Source organism: Desmodus rotundus, chromosome 12 (assembly GCF_022682495.2).
Source record: "Desmodus rotundus isolate HL8 chromosome 12, HLdesRot8A.1, whole genome shotgun sequence".
Lineage (NCBI taxonomy): Eukaryota > Metazoa > Chordata > Mammalia > Chiroptera > Phyllostomidae > Desmodus > Desmodus rotundus.
In genome coordinates this window covers 70,790,425-70,808,854 of record NC_071398.1, presented here as the reverse complement: position 1 = coordinate 70,808,854, position 18,430 = coordinate 70,790,425, and the positions used below count along the sequence as shown (strand labels likewise).

Sequence of the window (18,430 nt, the reverse complement as noted above, 5' to 3'; positions counted from 1 at the left end):
TTTTTATATCTGAACTTCTCCAAACTGGGACCTGCTTATTATAAAAAAGAGTTCTTGGTGATTTTCTCTGTCCCTAATTTCCTCTGGAGCCAAGCCAGCGTGTGGGAAGGGAAAAAGGGGAAACAGAGCCAGGAATGACTCCAACCGCCATCCTATCTCCTGCACTACCAGGAGTATCCCATATCCACTCAGGGAAAGAGGGAGGAAAGTTTTCTTTATTCCTTATAATCTTGGTCCCACTAAAACATATCAAGGCAGAGAGCGTGGCTATTCCTTCACCTTAAGGGATGGCAAGGGGCCTTTCCTTTTTCTCAAACAAAAAAGGCTATTGATTCTGGGTTTTCCTAAGGGAGGAAGAAAAAGCTTAGGAGAGCAGGAAAGGCATCAGAAGGAGCCAAAGTCTTATAGAAGGGCACTGGGGTTGGCTCAAGGATCCTTCCAATTCTGAAATCTCATTGCTAGACAGACACCAAGGACCTCTGTATAGCCAAACAAGAGTCTAGCCCCCCACCCCCAGGAGGTTCAGGGCTTCATCTGAATGGTTAATAAATTTTTCTCCACACATCTGGTATGAGGCATTCCAGTTCTTACAGATTGCAGTACAGAAAGCATATCTTATTGATACAGGGTTGTTAGATTGAATAAGCCACAACAATCAAAACTTCTTTCCACTTCATACCAAGTCTGGTTGCTCATGACCCACCAATAAGCTTAACGATATCTGTTTATTTGCTTCAGGTAATAGCCAGGCATGAATAAGGGATCCTGAACCGGAAGACAAAGCCCAGACCAGGGAGGATCAGGTAAAAGATTAGCAGTACTTGGTGGTGGTTGACAGCACCCACCAGTCCAGCCACAGCAGTGAGAAGAAGGAAGACTCCCTCAGCACTGACTCCTTCAATGACATGGATGCTGGGCACCAGGCCCCACAACAGCCACTCCAATGAGCATCAAGCCTGACAGCTTTAGCTTTATCCATCACTGAAGTTCACAGGAAGGAGGGATGGGCCTTTGTGCTTACAGCCCCATGTGCATTCCCCCAACCCCCAAACAAACCCTTGGATCACCAGAGATCCACTTACTATGCTTCTTTGCCCTGCTCAGCCTTCCAGTTGGGTTGGTCCATGGGAAACACTTGCAGAAGATTAAAAGGTAGGAAGACAGAAAAAAATCAGTATTTATTCCTCTGGCTCCCTTCTACCTCTTGTGGTCTGAGAGTGGCTAAATTTCTATACCCAGGACCACAGCTTCTGTGAGGAACCTCTCTCCCTCGTCTATGGCTCTTGCTGGCTTCCAGTAACTGTCCCCTTGCTTTGCCCATTAAGGCCTAGCCCAGCTAATAGCTTCCTAATTTTGCTAGTCCCTAGTGCTCCGCCATCTCTTTGTTGTTTCTGTTATCCCTGTCCAAACCTCTGTAATATCCTCTTTTTTCCCCAATAAAAGTTGAATTTTAAGAATCCAAAGACTCAAAACAAAATATAACCAGAGTGATTGAAGTTAAGAACAATCTAACAATAGCCAGGGCAGGGGAGAGGGGAGGGAAGAGGGAAGAAGGGTTTTCAGGAACTACTATAAAGGACACATGGACAAAACCAAGGGGGAGGGTGGAAGCAAGGGAAGGAGGTGGGTTTGGATGGGGTGGCGGGGAGGGGTGGGGAGAAAATGCAGACAACTGTAATTGAACAACAATAAAATAATTTTTTAAAAATTAAAAAAGTACAAAAAAAGAGAAGAAGAATACAAAGACTCAAAGAGCTGTAATAGCCTCTTTATTAAACTTTCTTCATTGACCATGGTGAGTGTGCTTGTATTTCCTGTGGGGCCCTGACTGATATACACAGTGTCCCAAGTCTGATTTTATAGCATTATCTATTTTTTCAGGCCTATTATATGCTGGGCACCACATTAAATACTAGTGATACAATGATACATTTAACTAGTACCCTGTTCTTGGGTTCAAAGTCAAATTGGGGAAGACAAGTAAAAACGCCATGGTAATACAGTGATTACAGTGGTAAATGCTATGATAGAAGAACAGAGTGCTGTGGAAGCATCATATAAGAGCATTAAAACTACACTTGGGTGATAGGGAACATGAGGGGAGGGAAGGCTGTAGGGATGACTTCCTGGGCGAGTTGACACTTGTGCTGCTCTGTAGGACAAGTAGGAAGAGGTAGAAAGGGGGCAAAGGGCTTTCAGGGCAACAAGAAGAGATTATGAAGGCACAGAGGCATGGCACTTAGCTACCAGTTCAGGAGTGTTTGGCTAGAGAGAAGAGGAAGTGAGAACTACTTCTTGGTGAGAACAGGAACTGAGGCTGGAGACAAGACCACCAAGTCCCTTGAGTGCCCCGAGACTAGTATAGATTCCACCCTGCAGGTTTAGCGTAGCAAATGTCTAGTTTTAACTGTGGGAGTGACACCATTAAGATTGCCTTTAAAAACTCCTTTGTCACAGGGTGGGGAAAGGAGTGGAGGAGGTCAAATTGGGGACAGGGAGGAGTCAGAGAGCTGATTGCAAAATGGTAGAGGCTGTCTTTTCTGAAGGGTAGGGTACGATAGTTGGCTGGTTAGAAGAAAAAAATCCATTGATACGGGTATTCATAAAAATGATAACATTTCAAATATTTACTTTAACTTAAAACATGTATATTTACCAATACTACTAACTTTCTTGAATAAATCACATTCATAAAGACTTTAATTCTTTTTTTTAGTTGGAGAATTTAAAGGTACTTGTGAGGCAGTCTGAGTGAAAGGTACTTCTAGATATTTATGAGTTTTCCTCCATTCGTTTACAGTTATCTCAGCTAAACCTACGGTGACTTTCAGTGAATTTCTCTAATTAAGTCTTTAAAAAATTCAATTTGGCTTTCATCAAGACAAGAGCTATCTTTCTGTACCCATGTTTTATTGGTATGTAGACTACTTCATTGAATTGCAGGTTACAAGAACAAGTACAAATAATGCAAACAGGTTTGGGAGCAAACACAAATACATGCTTAGTGAACACGTGATTCCACTGACAGAGTTACAGGAATTCTCCCTTCGCATTTGTGGTTCTATGGCATTTCTTAACAGAGGAAGTGGAAAGATGGTTAAATGGGTCTGTTAACAAGAAAGTCTGAAATAAAGCAATAAAGGTGGAGAGGAGGGGATAAATATGCAATAAACCCAAGAAACAGTTTTAGGATGTAGTCCTGAGCGAGAAAAGTCTAGGATTATCCCCAGGTTCCTGGTTTACACAGTTGGGTGGATGGTGGTGCAACTCACTGAAATCAGGAGTGAAATAGAGGATCTGTTCTGGGAGAAAGATGTAGAGTTCAGTTTAAAACATGTTGGGTTTGAAGCGTGTTCTCCTTGTGTGTGTTTGTTTCTTATTTTTTGGAGCATCCATTTCTCAAGCCTGATCCACTCTCCCCAACTCTTGGTTCTCATAGTTTGGGTAAGGGTCCCCCCCAGTTCTGAGAGTCAAGTACAAATCCAGGCCTCTGTTAAGCAGTTTGCTGCATACCTCCAGGCCCGTTGATTGGCCCGGGATGGTCACACAATTTAAGCCTGTCCAAACAGAGGAAATCTCAGTACTTTGTTGGGAATTCTGGGAAAAGCAATTGCCTTCCCCCTCTCAGTAGATTCTCATCCGAGAGGTTGTAGCCCTAAAAATGCTGATAGCCATCTCAAGGTCACAGGAAGGGACCTGAGAATGGAACCAACATTAAAGAAACCGAGAAAAGAATTTAGAGAAAGACACCAGCTCCTAAAGCTGTATAAAGCTAAACCTGTCTTTACTCTTCAGTTACATGTATCAATAAATTCCTGCTCTATTTATAACAATATAAATGGAATTTTTTTTATCACCAACAGCAAGAAGAATCCTAGCTGTGGGACAGCCAGGTAGAGATGTTAGATTAAATAGATGAGTTGAGAATTCTAGAGAGAGATTTGGGCTGGGGATACAGAATTGTAAGTTCACACAGATCAAAGCCATGAGTTTGGAGAAGTTTACTTAGAGAAAATGCACAGTGTATACACAGCCAATTTGTGTAAGTGCCATGGAAGGGGAGGTACAAGGGAGAGATGCCTCATCCCCACTGAGTAGTTTAGCAAGTTTTCCTGGGGTATAAACCATCTAGGCTGAGATGGAAGGGTAAGTGGGAATGTACATTATGGTGAGGGTGGGCAAGTGCTCTGGGCAGAGAGCTCAGGCCAGGAGGTGAGGGAAGCCCATTGTGTGGAGGGAACTAAGCAAGCTCAGTATGGCTGGAATTTAGAGGGTGGATGTGTGAGGGGAGGGGCAGAGAAGGGGAAGTCAGATGAGATGGTCAGCAAAGTAGGGATGCATTGTGCCTGACTTTACATGGCCAGAATATTGGGGAACCCACTGAAGGGCTTTAAGCTGGAGAGCAACCAGATCAGAGGCTTCAGGAAGGAGAAAGGACTGGAAAGGGCAAAACCAGAGAGTGGGGCCAGTTAGGAAACTACTTTAGTGACTACATGAGAGGCAGGATGCCCTGGGTCAAGGGAAGGAGCCTGGGGATGGACTTGGATATTTGAGTGGAGAATCAGATGAACTTGGGGATTTGATTGGATGTGAGGAGAGGGAGGAGTCAGAGCTGATTTTCAAGTCTCTGGGTGGGGCAACTAGGTGAATTCAGGGGCCATTTCCAGAGATGTGGAACGGTGGAGGAGGAGCAGGCAGAGGGGTAGGGATAATAGTAGGTTCAGTTTGGGTTATGATGAACCTGAGAATGCAAGCTTCATGATGACAAGAATGTTCTCTGCCTTATTGATTCACCTAGGCCTGGTACACAGAACAGTGTCTTATACATCGTAAGTAAATATGTGTCAGTACATGAAAGACAGCTGTATCATTGTATGTGGAAAATCTAGGAGGCAGCTTTGAAGCTCAGGAGATAGAACTGGGTTGAGGAGATAGGTGTGAGTGGTCATTGGCTTCTACTGATAAATGAAGACACAGGAGTAGATGAAGTTCACAAGGAGAATATGAGGCACAAAGAGGCTTTGCATGCTGAGTGGAGGAGCATCAGCTTTAAAGGACAGTAACTGACGTGGTTCACCAGCCCTGCCTTCCAAACCATGCTCTTCTGTCCCTCTGTCAGCTCTCCTTTAGTGAGTCTTCTTCCTCTTCTGCCCCTTCTCACCAGCTGAGGGCACCTTCCCAGGACTTGTCTATCTCTGCTTCTTAAGCCAGGTCTTCTCCCCAGACTTCAATCACAGATGCCCACTGGGCATTGCCAACTGAACCTCCTAATGGCATCTCAAATATAACTCCCTCATTGAGCTCATCATCTCCTCCCCAAACCAATGTTTCCTTTTGATGACTCTCTCCATCACTCACCTTGCGTACAAGAGGCACTGCAGTTGAATTGAATCTTGAATGAGCTTAGTAATGATTGGATCTTACTTCTTATCAAAACTTGAGGGTGTCATTAAAGTAAAGATTTCCCAGTTAGATCCCCGAGCATGGTGTCTTACAGCCAGGGCCAGTGATTTCATGGTAGAATAGCAAATGGGCCAGAAACTTTAGGGTGCCTGCTGTTTTTCCACCTTTTCCCTCACTCAGTGTTCTTTGGGATAATACCATTTTTTAATGATATTTTTATTTTTATATAGGATGCACCAGCAAGGGAATGATATGGAAACTTCCATGGACTACAGATTCTTAACTGCCCTTTGCCTCCACCCTGTGTTGCTGATGAATTAAAGAACTCATCAAAGAGGTAGCTACAATTCTACTTGAAAAATTTGGGGACTTCTTAGTCTAAGGCATTAGTCTTCATTCTGGAATTTCAAAGTGGGTCCCCACTCCCCTCCAAAACCAAACAAAAATCAGCCTCAGAAAAAAATGGTCTGACTCATTCTACTAATTTGTGAAGGACCTGTGATCCAGAGAGATTTTTACTAAGACCTTAAAAAACTTACAGATGGGTAAGGAATCACAGGTTCTCTGGAAAGTGTTTTTCCGGTATTGCTTAGCAATGAGTTATTCCTTTAAATATGCTTCACTGTTTCTCTAGTCTGTTGTCCTTAACCCTGGGTCAGCCTATTCACCTCTTTACTCTCATTCCCTGCAACTTTGCCAGAGGACTTAGAAAATTAATGGTGATATTAGACCACAGCCAAACATAAAGACCTTGACTACCCCAGCCTCCTACTCTTCCCACACCCCACTCCTAAGCTCAGGACCTTTGCCCTTCTTGCTGTTCCTTCTTTTGAAATGCCCTCCTTCTTTCTGAATGTTTGCTCCTTCAGATCTCGGTACAAATGTCATCTCAGAAGACTGCCCTGCTCCCAACCCCTGTTTAATGTGAAACAAACCACCTCATAGTTTTTCCTTCATAGGATTTATCATACTCTCATAGTCCTGTTTAACTATTCACTCACTGTTTTTCCAACACTGGAAAGTAAGCTCAGTGAAGGCGGGATCTTGTCTATCTTGTTGACTATATCCCCAGAGCCTATGTCAGTGCCTGTAGTAGGGGCAAACAGACGCACCCGTCCTGCCACTCTACTCCCTCCCTTGCAGAAATTTACTGACTCTCCAGCGTGTTTTAAAAAATATGTTTTATTACTAATGGCAGGAGAGACATGCATGGGGTGGGGGAGGCACTGTGCTTAGGGTATGTGTGGTCCGTGAGGAGACGATGATGACTGGGAAGCTGGAAGGGAAGGGGGTGGTCTGGAGGCCAGCTCCACAGGCTCCTCCCTCCACAGGCTCCTCAGGTGTACTTCTGGGAACGGCTAAAGGACTCATGGCAAGCTACCGCCAGGCCACCAATAAGATTAAGAAATTCTTGGAAATCTAGCTGCCCATCACTGTTCACGTCCAATTTCTTCATCATGCGGTCAAGGACACCAGGGTCCTTCTGGTTCTGCAAAGGTAATAGTAACAATAATGAAATGATAATATTAATAGTACCTTTATATTGTACTTTCTAAAATGCTTTCAAATATGCTGCCACATTTTGTTCTTAGAGTGTAAGGTATAGGGTAGGGATTCTAGTATTCCTACTGCTTAGACAGAGAAACAGGCTCAAATAGCAACTTGCCTACGGGGAAAACCTGAGGTTTTCTGGCTCCTAGTCCAGGGTTCACAATCAGAGGTTGTTCAATTTTATAAAAATAGTGGAACACTTTTTTCAACTTTTGCATGCAATTCCAATATACAAACTATTGGGTTGGCCAAAAAGTCCATTATATTTTTCCGTACAATGCTTAGTTGTCTTTAACATCATTAGAAACAATTTTGTTATATTGTATTGTGATAGCTGTCATATTGGTGTGCACTAAAAAAAAACAAAAACAAAACACACATCAAAATTGGTGAATTTTTGTGCAGCCACTTTAATATTAAAGATGGAAGAAAATATGTAACATTTTCAATGAGTCATGCTTTATTATTTCAAGGAAGGTGAAAAACGCAACTGAAACACAAAAATTGATTTGTGCAGTGTTTGGAGAAGGTGCTGTGACTAATCGAATGCGTCAAAAGTGGTTTGTGAAGTTCCTTGGAACCACTGACACTTGGGTCAAATAATCCTTTGCTGTGGGGCTGTCTTATCCATTGGAAGATGTTCAGCAGCACCTCTGGCCTTTTACCCACTAGAAGCCAAAAGTGGGAGGGAGATAGCTGACATACTCAAAATACCCAAATCAATAAAGTTATTGGTGAAAATGAAAACTATGTCTTTTATTTTATGGAAAAAACTAAATGGACTTTTTGGCCAACCCAATACATACAAGTAGAGTGACTTGAAGTGAGAACAGGACGCAGGCCCTATCTATCAGCCTCAGCCTCCACTCGCCCAAGCCCCCAGCATGTAGACACACTCACAGCCACTGTTTATACATGGCGACTTTAGTTAGTTAATTTAGAACGTCAATAGGCACACGAGGCCAGCAGCTACCATACTGAGTAGTGCAGATACAGAACATTTTTTTCCATCATTGCACCAGATTCTCCTGGACAGGACTGCCCTAGAGGCTTTGGGGTGGAGGGACAAAATTAGAAAATTCTTCTATTAGGCCATTTACCATTTTGCAAGTTCTTTTCCCTAAATGGTAGGGAAGTTATCCCTAAGTCAGGTAATTTGATAACTTTGATCTTTTTCGTATTCAGTGAATAGGAGGAGAAAAGATCCTTTACTAGTTCTTCAGAGCTCACTCTGGAGGCCTGGGAGCTCAGCCTAGGCTGGTACTTGGACCCCTGGCCTGGGGTGGATGAAAAGGAGGCAGGAGTGTAGGGCGGGGGTTAGATGCTGGCCCTTCATTCCTAGCCATTCTGCCAGTCGTTTCATGCTCTGGGTAGTTTGGGGCTGAGTGGGGGACGGTGAGGGCTGGGACCAGTACCTTTGTGAAGGCAGCCAGTTCTGTGTTCATGAAAGTTAGGAACTCAGTCTTGGAAAGCGTAGAGCTGTTACGGTCCTTTCCGGCATACCTCCGGAAAACAGCAATCAGAGACTCGATGCACCGCTCCGTCTCTGTAGGGCTGGACATTTTTGCCTTTGGAGAAAAAAAAATTCAGGGCTCAGACAAGGTCTGAATGTTAGAGAACACTCCAGAGAATCTCGTCTCTTCATTTTGTGTCAAAGCAGTTTCCTAAACAACTGGATCACTTTTTAGGGAGCTTAGGGGCCTAACATATGCACAGAAAGTCACATTTTGTGAGCTTCCCTCCCACATCCTGTCACATTTATTCCAAGGGAAACATAGTGAGAGTAAGCATGGAGCATGCGGCTATGTTTGATGAGAGTAAGGGTCACAGGGTCTGCTGATATTTTTAGAACATGTGGGAAATATGTATAACTATACATCCGCAAATCCAACCACTGTCTACAGATTTAAAATTTTCCTGTTTTCCAAGAGTATATAGAGCCTATTGTGATGAATGAAATGGCAGTTCTTTTTAAAGAAATACTGAATTCCTGGGACTCATGCATTTTCTAGAAGGAAACTAAAAGCATCACTATTACTGTGTATGGGGTGGGAGATCTGAGAATTTTTTTGATGTTCAAAACCAGCTTTCATATTCGAAAATTAGCAACCATGTATTTTACAAGAGGAAATGGAAGCACGAGAAGGGAATGGACAGAGCCACCCCTAGAACCCCAGCCTCCAGGTCCCTTTCTGCCGTCCTCCTTCTACTTCTAGATGCCATGAATTCCCACAGGAATGGCCAGTGGAGCCTCTCTGGTCATTTCAAACCAGGAAGGTTGAAATGGGGACCCGCAGGTTGCTGCTCACACAACTCCCGTGGCTTATACGGAGCTGAACCATGGCTGTGGCTGCACCAGCAGGAGCAGGAGGTTCAAATCCTGCGCTGGGCTCTGCTTTCTCTCCAACAGAAATCAAGTAAATTCTGTCCTGCTGAGTGTGCTGTTCATTCTAGTGGGTACCTCGAGCCCAGAAGTGAGAACTGCTGTTCTCCCCCTGGTGGATAAGAGCAGCAACTGCAGACTTCCTGGAAAACTTGCCCTGCCACACCCTTCCCCTGAGGCTTTTTCTCCAGGCCATTAACAATGGTCTACCTTTGGATGGTCTGTTTGCAATTTAGCACTTAGCCCCTCATTTGTTCTTCAGACATAACTGGTACTTCCTGGACCCCAGAGATAGGGGCTTTCAGGACCCATAATTAGATTGATGTAAGCCCTGAGGCTACAGGGCCTAGGGTCTCCTTCCCTCCCTCCTTTCTGTAGGCTTTTCACCTCTCTCTCACCAAGTGCTTTACCAGCCTAGCCAGGTGCCTGCTACCTAATGCATCCTGGCGAATCTATAAAGCTCTTCTGAGGGTGGGTTCTGAAGAACTCTTTCAGAGGCGGATTCTTTCCCAACAGTCACTCGGTTGGAACATTTTCTTAGAGAAAAGTGCTGGTAGGTTCAGGGTTTGGGGAGAAACAGAATAGCATAGCTTAGAAACCGATGTGTTCACACAGCAGTTTTTCTGATCAGGACTAAAACCTCAGTTTTACTAAAGTGTCAGATGACAGGAACACGATTGATTAGGAGGGCGTAGCAGGTAGAGTAGAAGGTTCCAGATTAGGGATCAAGGCTTTGTGACCATTTTTTTGACCTACAGAAGCTTCCTCTGCCTCTTTTCCTTGAGGAATTCTGATTGCTTTGCTTCTTCAATTTCAAAATAGCCTTCTGCTTTACTTTTTTTCTCTTTAACATCTCTGCATTTCTCCCCACAGGTAATTTTCCAGAGGAAAAGAAACACAATTATCAAATTACTGAAATGGAATTGCAAAATCTGTAGAGCTGAGGGGTCTCTGGCGACAGTTCCCAAGGAGGGAGGCCCAGAGGCAGGGAGACCCAGAGACAGAAAAAGCTTTGAGGCAGTGGCTGAAGGTGAGGAGAACCTGTCTGACCCCTGGAAGCCAGTGCTCCCTTCATCCTCAGAATTGTTTTTGGCGGGAACCATGACAGGAAGGAGAAACATATAATAAGTGGATACTGTGAAAACATTTAAAAACTTACACTAAACACTCAACATTTGAGAAAAGAAAAAAAAAACGTAGAAAAGAAGTAATGCTTGAAAAAGACTCAGGTATTGCAGTTCTCATTAACCAATACCCCCTCTCCCTTCCATGGGCCCATGGTGGCATCCACCTTCCTCCTCCAGGGCAATCAGGCCAGATTCACCACCCGCTGGTGCTGGCTCTGCCTTTCCAAGTTCCCCTGTGACAATGAGTCTCCCGTTTTGTGTGGGAAGAAGAGGGAAAGAAGAGGTGGGGATACAGATTGACACACTAGTGCAGGGGTTGGCAAATGTGTTTTGTAAAGGGCCAGATGGTAAATATCTGAGGCCAGTGTGGTCCATAACGACTTGTCACTCGGCTTTTGTAGCGGGCCAGCAACCAGACAACTCATAAATGAATTGGTACGGCTGTGCGCCAGTAAAACTTGGTGTGGATGCTGCAACTTGATTTTCGTATAATTTTCGCGCGTCACAAAGTATTATTCTTCCTTTGATTTTCTTTCAACCATCTAAAAATGCAAAATCCATTGGTAGCTTAATTGGGAACAGAAACCCTATTTGGTCCCTGGGCGGAAGTTTGCTGGCTCCCTTCACCAAACGGGAGGTAGAGTTTGGAGGTGGCTTAATCGAAAAGTTAGAGAATTCAGGGTGGGGAGGGCTGGAGCTAAGAGGAGAAAACAGGTAGTGCAGAGAGTGCCTAAAAAGGCTGTAGGTGGAAAAGAAAAAGGGAAGGGCGAAGAAGGAAGGGAAGAGAAGGGAAGAGAAGGAGGACAGGCTGGGCTGGGCCGGGCTCCTCCCACATTCTTGGCCGACTAGCGTTTCCGCTCCTCGGACCCGCCGCGCCCTGCGTCTCGGTCTGGGCCGTTGGCCGGTAGCGTGCTGAAACTTTGATTTTCCCGGGCTCAGACGACAGTTCTTAGAGGTGCCCTTTCTGGTCCCCGGGAACCGCTGGTGCCGCTCACAGAACTCCACCCGGTCTGTAACTCGTCTCCCGAAGCCCCAGCGGCGCGGAGCTCCAGCTGGAGCCCGACCTCCGCCCCGCCCCGCCGAGCGGGCGCGCAGCCTCCCCTGCGGGGCTCGCCGGCGCACCCGCGTCCCCAGCCCGAGCCCGTCTTCGCCGAAAAGAAAGAACCTCCCGTGGCCGCGCCTGGGGCGTCATTCCAGGTAGAATGTTAGGGCTTTTCCCTTCTGTCCTCTCTTCTAAACTCCCTCCCACGATTGATTTTTCCTGCCACGTCCACATAGAAATCAAAGATAGAACCTGGTGGAAAATATGCAGTGGCTTTTTCTTTTGGTTTCAAAGGAAGACATAAAGAGTCAGGCTTACCATGTTGGAGTAGAGCGAGGCGCGGAGGCTGTGAGTGGCGAGCGGCGCAGCGAGCTCTGGGCGGTGGCGGCTGCGGGTGGGCCGTGGCTCCTGCCTGTCCCCGCCCGTCCCCGCCCGTCCCCGCCCGCGCGGCTCCCGCCTGACTCACCCCTCCCGCCCCCTCCTCCGCTGCCCTGCCGCGCACATCAAGACTTGTTAGCCCAACCCACAGCCTCACTTAACACTCACAGGAAAACCACCTGGGCCTTAAGCGATGTCTCTTTCCTTGACCTGTGAACCTTGAAGATTTTTTTTTACTGTTTTTGAATTAAAAGTTTTACCTAGCCGTCTTCGGGAAGTCTGGCCACATCGTGAGTGGGTCTTTTCCTTGTACGAGCTCTTTCAGGTTGGATATGCAGAAAGTTACCATTTAAAAACGTGCAACGTGGGGCGTGGGCCACAAGTAGAAGTGCCCTAGAAGCCAGGGGTACGTGTTCCTTCGCACTGAAGATAGTTAATAGAAACTTCTTTCTAAACCGACAACTGTTGAACAACAACAAAACTCCAAACCCCAAACTACTGCAATTAAAAATTGACCCATGAATAGGGCATTGGAGTCGGGGTTGTATTAAGAATCGGAAGCTCTGGGTTCTAACCCTGAGTCTATTACTTCATTGCAGTATTTTTGGTAAAACCCCTCACTCCCCTGAACCTCCATTTCCTTATTTATAAAAGAAGGTGATGCTGCCTTTCCTATTTTGGAAGATTGTTAGGACCGTCAAATAAAATGATGGCTTCCAGAGGGCTTCCAACACCGTGAAAGAGAGTGGGCTGCAGGGCGTGTGAAAATTGCTTCCCCTCTTGCAGGCTCAGCCGGTCACTTCTGAGCACGTCTTCAGCTCTGCTCAATTACTCCGACCCACATTTTCGGGTGTTCTTCAATCCACTTGAAAGTTCCACCTGAGCCTGACTCAGTAATTAAGAAATAACTTGTTTTTCCTAAACGCGCTTGTCTCCCTTCTTCCCTGTCTCTAATGGTACTGCTGTCCTTCCAGTCTTTCAACTTCAAAACTTGAAGCCAGGTTTTGACTCTAAACCTTTTTTACCCCAAATCTTATATAGTGCCAAGTACTATCAGTTTTAGAGTTACATTCTGTCTTGGCTCTGCCTCTCATATTTCCTATTTCCACCTCCAGGGTTCTATACCATAGTTTAGATCTTCATTTCCTTTCCTCCGATTTTTAACTAGGCTTCTGCCTCCAATCTGTTATACTAACTTAAAAACACACTTAGTTCTGATCAATTGCCTACTTAAAACAAAACACAACAAAAGAACTAAACAAAATGGTTTCCCATTGACTTTTATCCTCACCCGAAAATATTATGTTTCATTTTTGATTTTAGAGAGAGAAGAAGGGAGAGATAGAAACATTGATGTGCGTGAGAGAAAAACATTGAATCCGGGATTGAACCTGCAGTCTTATGTACATGCTCTAACTGGGAATCAAACCTGTAACCTTTTGGTATGAGGGTCTAGGCTGTAACCAGCTGAGTCACCTGGCCAGGGCCCCAATGCCTTTTATATTAAATCTAAACTTCTTAGCCTCTATCTGGCTTTGAAAAACCTCTTAACCTTAATTAATAAATGAATTCTTTAATTTATTCATTCAACAATTTTTTGGGAAACCTGCTGACCGCCAAGCCCAGTGCTAGGCACGAGAGATACAAACACGAAGTACGTAATGCCTGTCTTTGAGGTGGTTTGGGTAGACTCTAGACCTCTGGTGGTCTGGAGGCCATTCCCTGGATGGCCGCTGGGATCCACACATACCTTAAAGTTGTATGTAAGCTTTCTTGCATAAGAGATTTTTTTTTTTCTGGGGGAGGGTCCATAGCTTTAATCTATGATAAAAAATATTAAAGAATCATTTGTCTAATTTAGTCCAGACCTGAATGAGGGGACCTCCCATACCATAAGCCTATTTAAGGAAAACACCTCCCTTATAGCCTCTGCTGAAGGGCCACCCAGTTGGTGACTTTTTGCATGAGTTGACCCTCTGCCCACTGTCACGGCTGATTCAACTGAGATTAGCTGTGGACTCAAGGACTGCCAATCCACAGAACGGACTGTAGTGGATGTCTCACGACAGGATATGGAGAGATGACCTGAGGCCAGTCGGTTTCTTGTTCTTCGGCAGCTGAAATTATAAACACAAAGAAAATCGGGCATTTGGAAGAGCTAAGCTGAACATGTGCATAGAGAGAATCATGAGGTCATGGCAAATCCAAACTACAGAAGCAGACACCATGAATACGGAGAAGCTATGACATTTGGAAAGAATGAACAGGATAGAGGGGAAATAAGCCAACTGCTAAATGGAAGTAGAAGAAGTAGCTACTTGGAGATTAGCTGAGTTGTATAAATGGCGAAGCACTGGGAATAAAGAGCATGCAGCCCAACTTTATCAGCTTTCTTCTTCTTCCAGAACCTTGCTACTTAGTATTCCTAATTCTCTGTAAGACATTTATTCCTTTAATGTATTTATTAATTTATAAATAATTTATAAAGCTATGGACCCTCCCCTTTAATTTATTCCTTTAACTCCTCTGCCCCATGAGGTAGCATGAATGAAACCAAAGAAAAAAGCTAAATCAAATAAGTATGTATTGTCCAGAACCAGGCTGGGGGTCCGCCCTTCCACTTAGGCCTGCCTGTGGTAACTCCCCGGGGTCATGCTAAAATGGGGTTGTTACACAATTAGGTTTTCAGTCAGAGGAGGGAGAGTTCAGGAAAGACTGCAGGCAAAGGGACATTTGGCCAAGTAGGTCAACAGTGTGTCAAACTGAAAGGCTAAAGCCTAAGGCAGGGAGCTGAGGATGAGAGGGCTGGTTAATTGATAGCAAGAGACAGAAATGAGGCCCAGATAAGTAAAGAGCTATTCAGGAAATAAATGTGGGGACTTCCACAAGGCAGGGTAATTTTCAGGTGCAGCCTGAGCTCTGTGCAGGGTGGGGTAGGTCATTACATGGTCAGAATAGAGTGTGACGAGCATAACAAGATGGATGTGACCAAGATACAATGGCAATGCTGGGAAAGAAACAATTGGTTAACTTGGGGGGGAGCAGGGAAAGCAGCACAGAGAAAATGATACTTGAGTTGGGTACTGCAGGATGAATTAGAATTCAGCAGGCGGATGGTTTGCTGCCTTAGGGTGAGGGAGTTTTAGCAAGAGCAAGTCTCATAGCAGTCTGGGTACAATGAGGGCCTGATTTCCCACTGGAGAACCTATCCATGGACGTGGGTCCTGCCTGCCAACCTCGCTCCCCACTGGCTTTTCCGAGTGGGGGCTGAGCCCCATTTCCCACGCTTGGAACAGTTCCCCACAGCCTCTTGTGTCATAATTCTTATCACGCTCAACTGTCATTTTCTGTTTACTTATTTGTCTTCTTCACTAGATGGCAAGTGAGTTGAGGGCAGAGCCAGTACCCTGCACACTAGTGTTCCCAACACTCAGTACTCGCGTTAAGGAACTATACCAGGAGGGGCCTCCGGGTATGCGGAGCTGTCCTATGTACTGAGGCTACAGTGGTTAATGAAGCAGGTGAAGTCTCTGGTCTGATGGTGCTCAGCCTAGCTTTTGTGAATAAATTAACATTTAAAGAACAAGGAAAAAGATGATCAAGCAAAGGAGAAATGAGAAAATGACCAGGGAAGCAAGAGAAGACCCCAAACTGTCTCTGGTATCATGGGAGCCCATGGAAGAAAGACTTCCAGGTTGGAGGGAGTGGTCAGTAAGGCGAAGTCTTCGGAGACAGAGTACGATGAGGCCTGAGATGCGGCCACTGGATTTGGAAGTTATGTTTTTGGACACATTTGTAGATCAGTGTTGGTGTAGTGGTAGGGAGAAAGGCAAATGGCAGTGGACTGAAGAATGAATGGGAGACAAAGAGTGGGGCAGGGTGTATAGCTTACTCATCTGAGAAATTTGACTACGAAGGAAGGCGAGATGGAGTGTCAGCCAGAGGTATCTAGGGCCATGGGAGGATTTCAAAGCATACAGGGGAAGCTTGAGTAGGTTCACAGGCTGTGAAGGAGTTCTCAGAATAAGAAGGCAAATGTACAGGGCTGGAAGGATACAAATGCTAGAGCAAGGTCCTAGAGGGTCTAAGGTGGATGGAAATATTCCACAGAGATGCAAAAAGGAGAAAACTATGAGCAAGGCTGTAGGTAGTCCATCAGTTTGGGAGGCCTGCGGAAGGGACATCCTCCCTGGCAGCCCTGCGTGAAGCAGGGGATGAAAGGATCTGTGACAATGGCCATAGGACTTGATTGGGAGACCGAGGAGGTTTGCATTGGTCTCGGAGGAAAGTAGATAGGGGAGCTGACTCAGAATGGCTGAGTGATATAACAGCTTAGGAAGCTATAGTTTTGTGGTGACTCCAACCCACAGGGTTGTGTGATTATGTGGCTGCATGCTTTCTCCAGGTGTGCTCAGAAGTTTAGTCATTGAATCCAAGAGAGAGGGTTGTGGAGTAGATTTAGGGTTAGGGTTTCACCAGATGAGAGTAACAGAGGAGAGGGCAGTGTGTGGTGTGGGTGAGAAAATAATCCAGTCGATTGAGCATTGAGTACAGGACCAAAAAGGAAGGAGCAAGGACACAGAAGGTGGGTAGGCACAGTCTCCATGAAATCCAAGAACAACTTAAGCAGAGAGGAGGATGAAGAAAGCTGGGGATGAAGAAAGCTGAGTATAATGTAATCTTTCAGTGAGTTTAATATTTTACAGATAGAGGCCTTATGAAGGATGGCAAAATCCAAGCACAGCTGTGGGCATTAGACTGATTCCAGTTTAAGTGGAGTGGGCATGAAGGCGTCAGGAAGCCGTGGCGGGGGGTTTGAGGTGCGTCACCCACATCCATGCTGAGTTCATGCAGGACAATGTGAGGGGGAGAGTGCAACTCAAGTATGTGAAGCAGGGTTATAATGTCCGGAGCGAAACTGTTATGTGAAACTGACAAGTTAGGGCAGAGGCTCCCAAGTGTCACCTGCCACTTTTCTTTATATACTTTATGCTGTAATGAAATAGAATCACTGATTATCACCAAAAAATCTTCTGTACTTTCTCATCTCTGTGCCACTGCTCAAGCTTTCTGTGTTTGGAACATCCTTAACACAGTTCCCACTGGTGAAATTTTATGGCTTCTTCAGTGAAGCTCCTCCTTCATGAAGCTTTCTGGATCTCCATCATCCATCCTTTATCCTCCAATGATATTTTAAAAAAGATTTTCCTTATTTATTTTTACAGAGAGGGGAAGGGAGGGAAATAGAGAGGGAGAGAAACAGAGAGGGAGAGAAACATCGACTTGAGAAACATAGACTGGCAGCCTCTTGTGGGGACTGAACCCACAATCCAGGCATGTGCCTTGACTGGGAATCGAACCAGAGACCCTTCACTTTGCAGAACAATGCTCAAACAGCTGAGCCACACCGGTCAGGGCCTCCCATAATATTTTGTAAAATTTTTTGTGGAGGGGGGTAGGTATTAAATATTCTGCTATATATTAAAGTATTTATGTTAATAGATATTTTATCTTTTCTGATAGCATGTGAGTTCCTTGAAATTATGGATCTGTCTTGTTCATCTTTATGTCATCCATAGCAGTTTGCACATAGTAAGACCCAATGGGTGTTTGTGGGATTGAACAGATAATGCAATATAAGAGACGGTTCTGCATGCTGTGGGCCCAGCTCCTACTCAGAAAGGCCAGTGGAAAGCGAGGTCCAGCACACAGGACCCACGCCCACGGATAGGTTCTCCCGTGGGGAATCAGGCCTGCATTGTACCTAGGCTGCTGTGAGACTTGCTTTTTGCTAAAACTCCCTCACCTTGAATTGAGGCAGCAAACATTTACTGCATATCTTTAAAGTAACTTCCTAAAATCTATGCTAAACCTTCCAAGGACAAGTGTAACCAGTTCAACCACTTTTCCCTTTACATTTGTAAATATCCTTCCTTTTTCATGTAATTAGCAACATCCTCTTTTTTGTTTTCTGTAAAAGGTAACCACCTAAATCAAACCTGTGCATACCAAATGAGGACCATCCTCAATGTTATGTGCCCAGAAAAGCAATAAAAGCCTGTCAAGGCAAGGGTTCGGGCACTCTGCCCTTGAGAGAGTGGCTGTGCCGTCCCTTTTCCTCCACAGAACTCTGTAGTCCATGTGAATTTGTCTCATCTCAGCCATAACGCCATGGATACTGCCGGCCCCTGTCCATGTCAATACAGTTTCAGAGTAGGGGTTGTATCTGCTTGATTGTACGTGGCTTAGCATTCATGACATATTGTTAAAGAACTTGTTCCAATGACTGTTTGTTTTTTTTTTTTTAATTTACTTTTTTTAGTGAGAGAGAGAGGAAGGGAAAGAAAGAAAGAAACATCGATTTGTAGTTCCACTTATTTATTGGTTCATTCTTGTATGTGTCCTGACCAGGGATCGAACCCCAAGCCTTGGCATATTGGGATGACACTCTCACCAACTGAGCTACCCAGCCAGGGCTGTCTGTGTTGTTTTCATTTGGGGGGAGGGTTTCAAGATATTTCTGTTAAGAGTTTTAAATTTGTACTG

General features: G+C 45.0%; 1 protein-coding gene and 1 pseudogene across 1 annotated transcript; both read right to left on the bottom strand.

The window, feature by feature from the left end:
* Nucleotides 1-402: 402 nt before the first annotated feature.
* On the bottom strand, nt 403-2,906 carry LOC112316022 (tetraspanin-31 pseudogene; annotated as a pseudogene).
* Nucleotides 2,907-6,567: 3,661 nt separating this feature from the next.
* On the bottom strand, nt 6,568-11,947 carry S100A11 (S100 calcium binding protein A11). The gene is made up of 3 exons (XM_024572003.4): nt 11,825-11,947; nt 8,370-8,522; nt 6,568-6,892 (listed from the first exon to the last, which is right to left on the bottom strand). The coding sequence occupies exons 1-3, from the start codon at nt 11,825-11,827 to the stop codon at nt 6,740-6,742; spliced, it is 309 nt and encodes a 102-aa protein (XP_024427771.2). The 5' UTR covers nt 11,828-11,947; the 3' UTR covers nt 6,568-6,739.
* Nucleotides 11,948-18,430: the final 6,483 nt, after the last annotated feature.

Coding starts and splice junctions, on each gene's coding strand:
- S100A11 (XM_024572003.4), bottom strand. Junction 6,893..8,369: donor AACTGGCTGCCTTCACAAAG/GTACTGGTCCCA, acceptor TTACCTTTGCAG/AACCAGAAGGACCCTGGTGT.